This window comes from Belonocnema kinseyi, chromosome 4 (genome assembly GCF_010883055.1).
Source record: "Belonocnema kinseyi isolate 2016_QV_RU_SX_M_011 chromosome 4, B_treatae_v1, whole genome shotgun sequence".
Classification (NCBI taxonomy): domain Eukaryota; kingdom Metazoa; phylum Arthropoda; class Insecta; order Hymenoptera; family Cynipidae; genus Belonocnema; species Belonocnema kinseyi.
The window spans coordinates 19,788,707-19,790,073 of record NC_046660.1 but is presented as its reverse complement, the minus strand read 5'-3'; the positions used below and the strand labels follow the sequence as shown (position 1 = coordinate 19,790,073).

General features: G+C 47.5%; 1 protein-coding gene across 1 annotated transcript in view; it reads left to right on the top strand.

Annotated features, from left to right (window-relative positions):
* The window catches only part of LOC117171830 (pre-mRNA-splicing factor CWC25-like), a 14,723-nt gene extending 13,879 nt beyond the window's left edge, over positions 1-844 (top strand). Inside the window, exon 2 of the mRNA XM_033359460.1 lies at positions 163-844. Coding sequence (XP_033215351.1) covers positions 258-773 — 516 coding nt within the window. The 5' untranslated portion in view covers positions 163-257 and the 3' untranslated portion in view covers positions 774-844. The remainder of the gene's footprint in view (positions 1-162) is intronic.
* Positions 845-1,367: the final 523 nt, after the last annotated feature.

Below are 1,367 nucleotides of genomic sequence, written 5' to 3'. Positions count from 1 at the left end.
GGGGTCGTTGTCGTATACAATAGTTCTTGCTACGTCCCCTAGCTGGCGCTGACCTCACATTTTGCCACAATCTATAAGTACTATCCCAAAATACTTCAGAATGGGCACACCGTGGTGTACATTAAATAACCCGATGTAAATCGATTACAAACTTTGTTTCAGTTTGCCCGTTTAGAGATGGAGTAGACCCCGATGATTTCGAAAAGGGGTTTGAGCTAGTTCCAAGTACACCGGAAGAGACTCAAAATATTCGCATCATGCATGAAGATGGTAGACCACATAAAATAGTTGGCAATATAAATTTGGTAGCAAAGGGCCAGACCATAATTGGATATGACGGACATTGTCGAGGCCATAACCATATCAATTTGGGAATATTTAATGCAGACGGCGAGCGCGTTTTTCAAAACAGAGAGGATCGAGCAGATATTTGGAGAGTTGATTTTCGACAGGCTAGAGACTGGGGTGTATATGAACCCTCGCCAAGTGATCCACCCCTTCCTGACAGCTATTACATGGGCACTCCACAATATCCTAGGAGACTCTCACAAAGAAGCGAAGGCGGAGACACAGAAAGAGATAGATCCAGAAGCAGAGCCAGAAACAGATCCACAGACAGAGCCAGGGACAGATCCAGGGACAGATCCAGAGACACATCCAGAGACAGAGCCACAGTCAGAGGCCGAGGCAGACCCCCAGGCAGAGGCAGAGTTACAGGTAGTGGAAGTTCTGGCAGGGGCGGAAACAATGCTCCCCCCACCACTAGCCCTTAGACACGTTCCGGGATAGGAAGTCGTCATAACACTTGCGCGCCCACTCCGTTTGAACACTACCAGAACAGATTAACAACAGATATATCCCGTACCTACATGCCCACACTAAGGACCCTCTAGAGAAGGACACGACAATTTTCCTTCCACCACTAGCCCTCAGACACGTTCCGGCATATGAAATCGTCATACAACTTGCGCACGCACTCCGTTTGCACACTACCAGAACAGCTTAACAACAGCTATATCTCGTACCTACATACCCACTACCAGCACTCGAGCGGATTTGTCCCGGATCGCCTCAACCACTCCGTGTTCAGTTAAGGTCGTACTGCAGCAAACTTAGTGTTTTCATTGTGGACTTCTTGGCAACGTCGCTTTCGCTGTCTCTTTTGCTCTTATACTTCTTCGTTCTCACTCAGACTCGTTGCTTGTATCGATACAGCAACGAGCGAGCGAGCCATGAGCGTTGCTATTATTCTCGAGTACAAGTGCCCAATTTCGTGAATCCGCTAATTTAATCCCGTATAACTTTTCTCCTGCCGACATAGCCATCTCGAAACTTCGCCTACCACATCTCGAAGTCAAACTTCACAA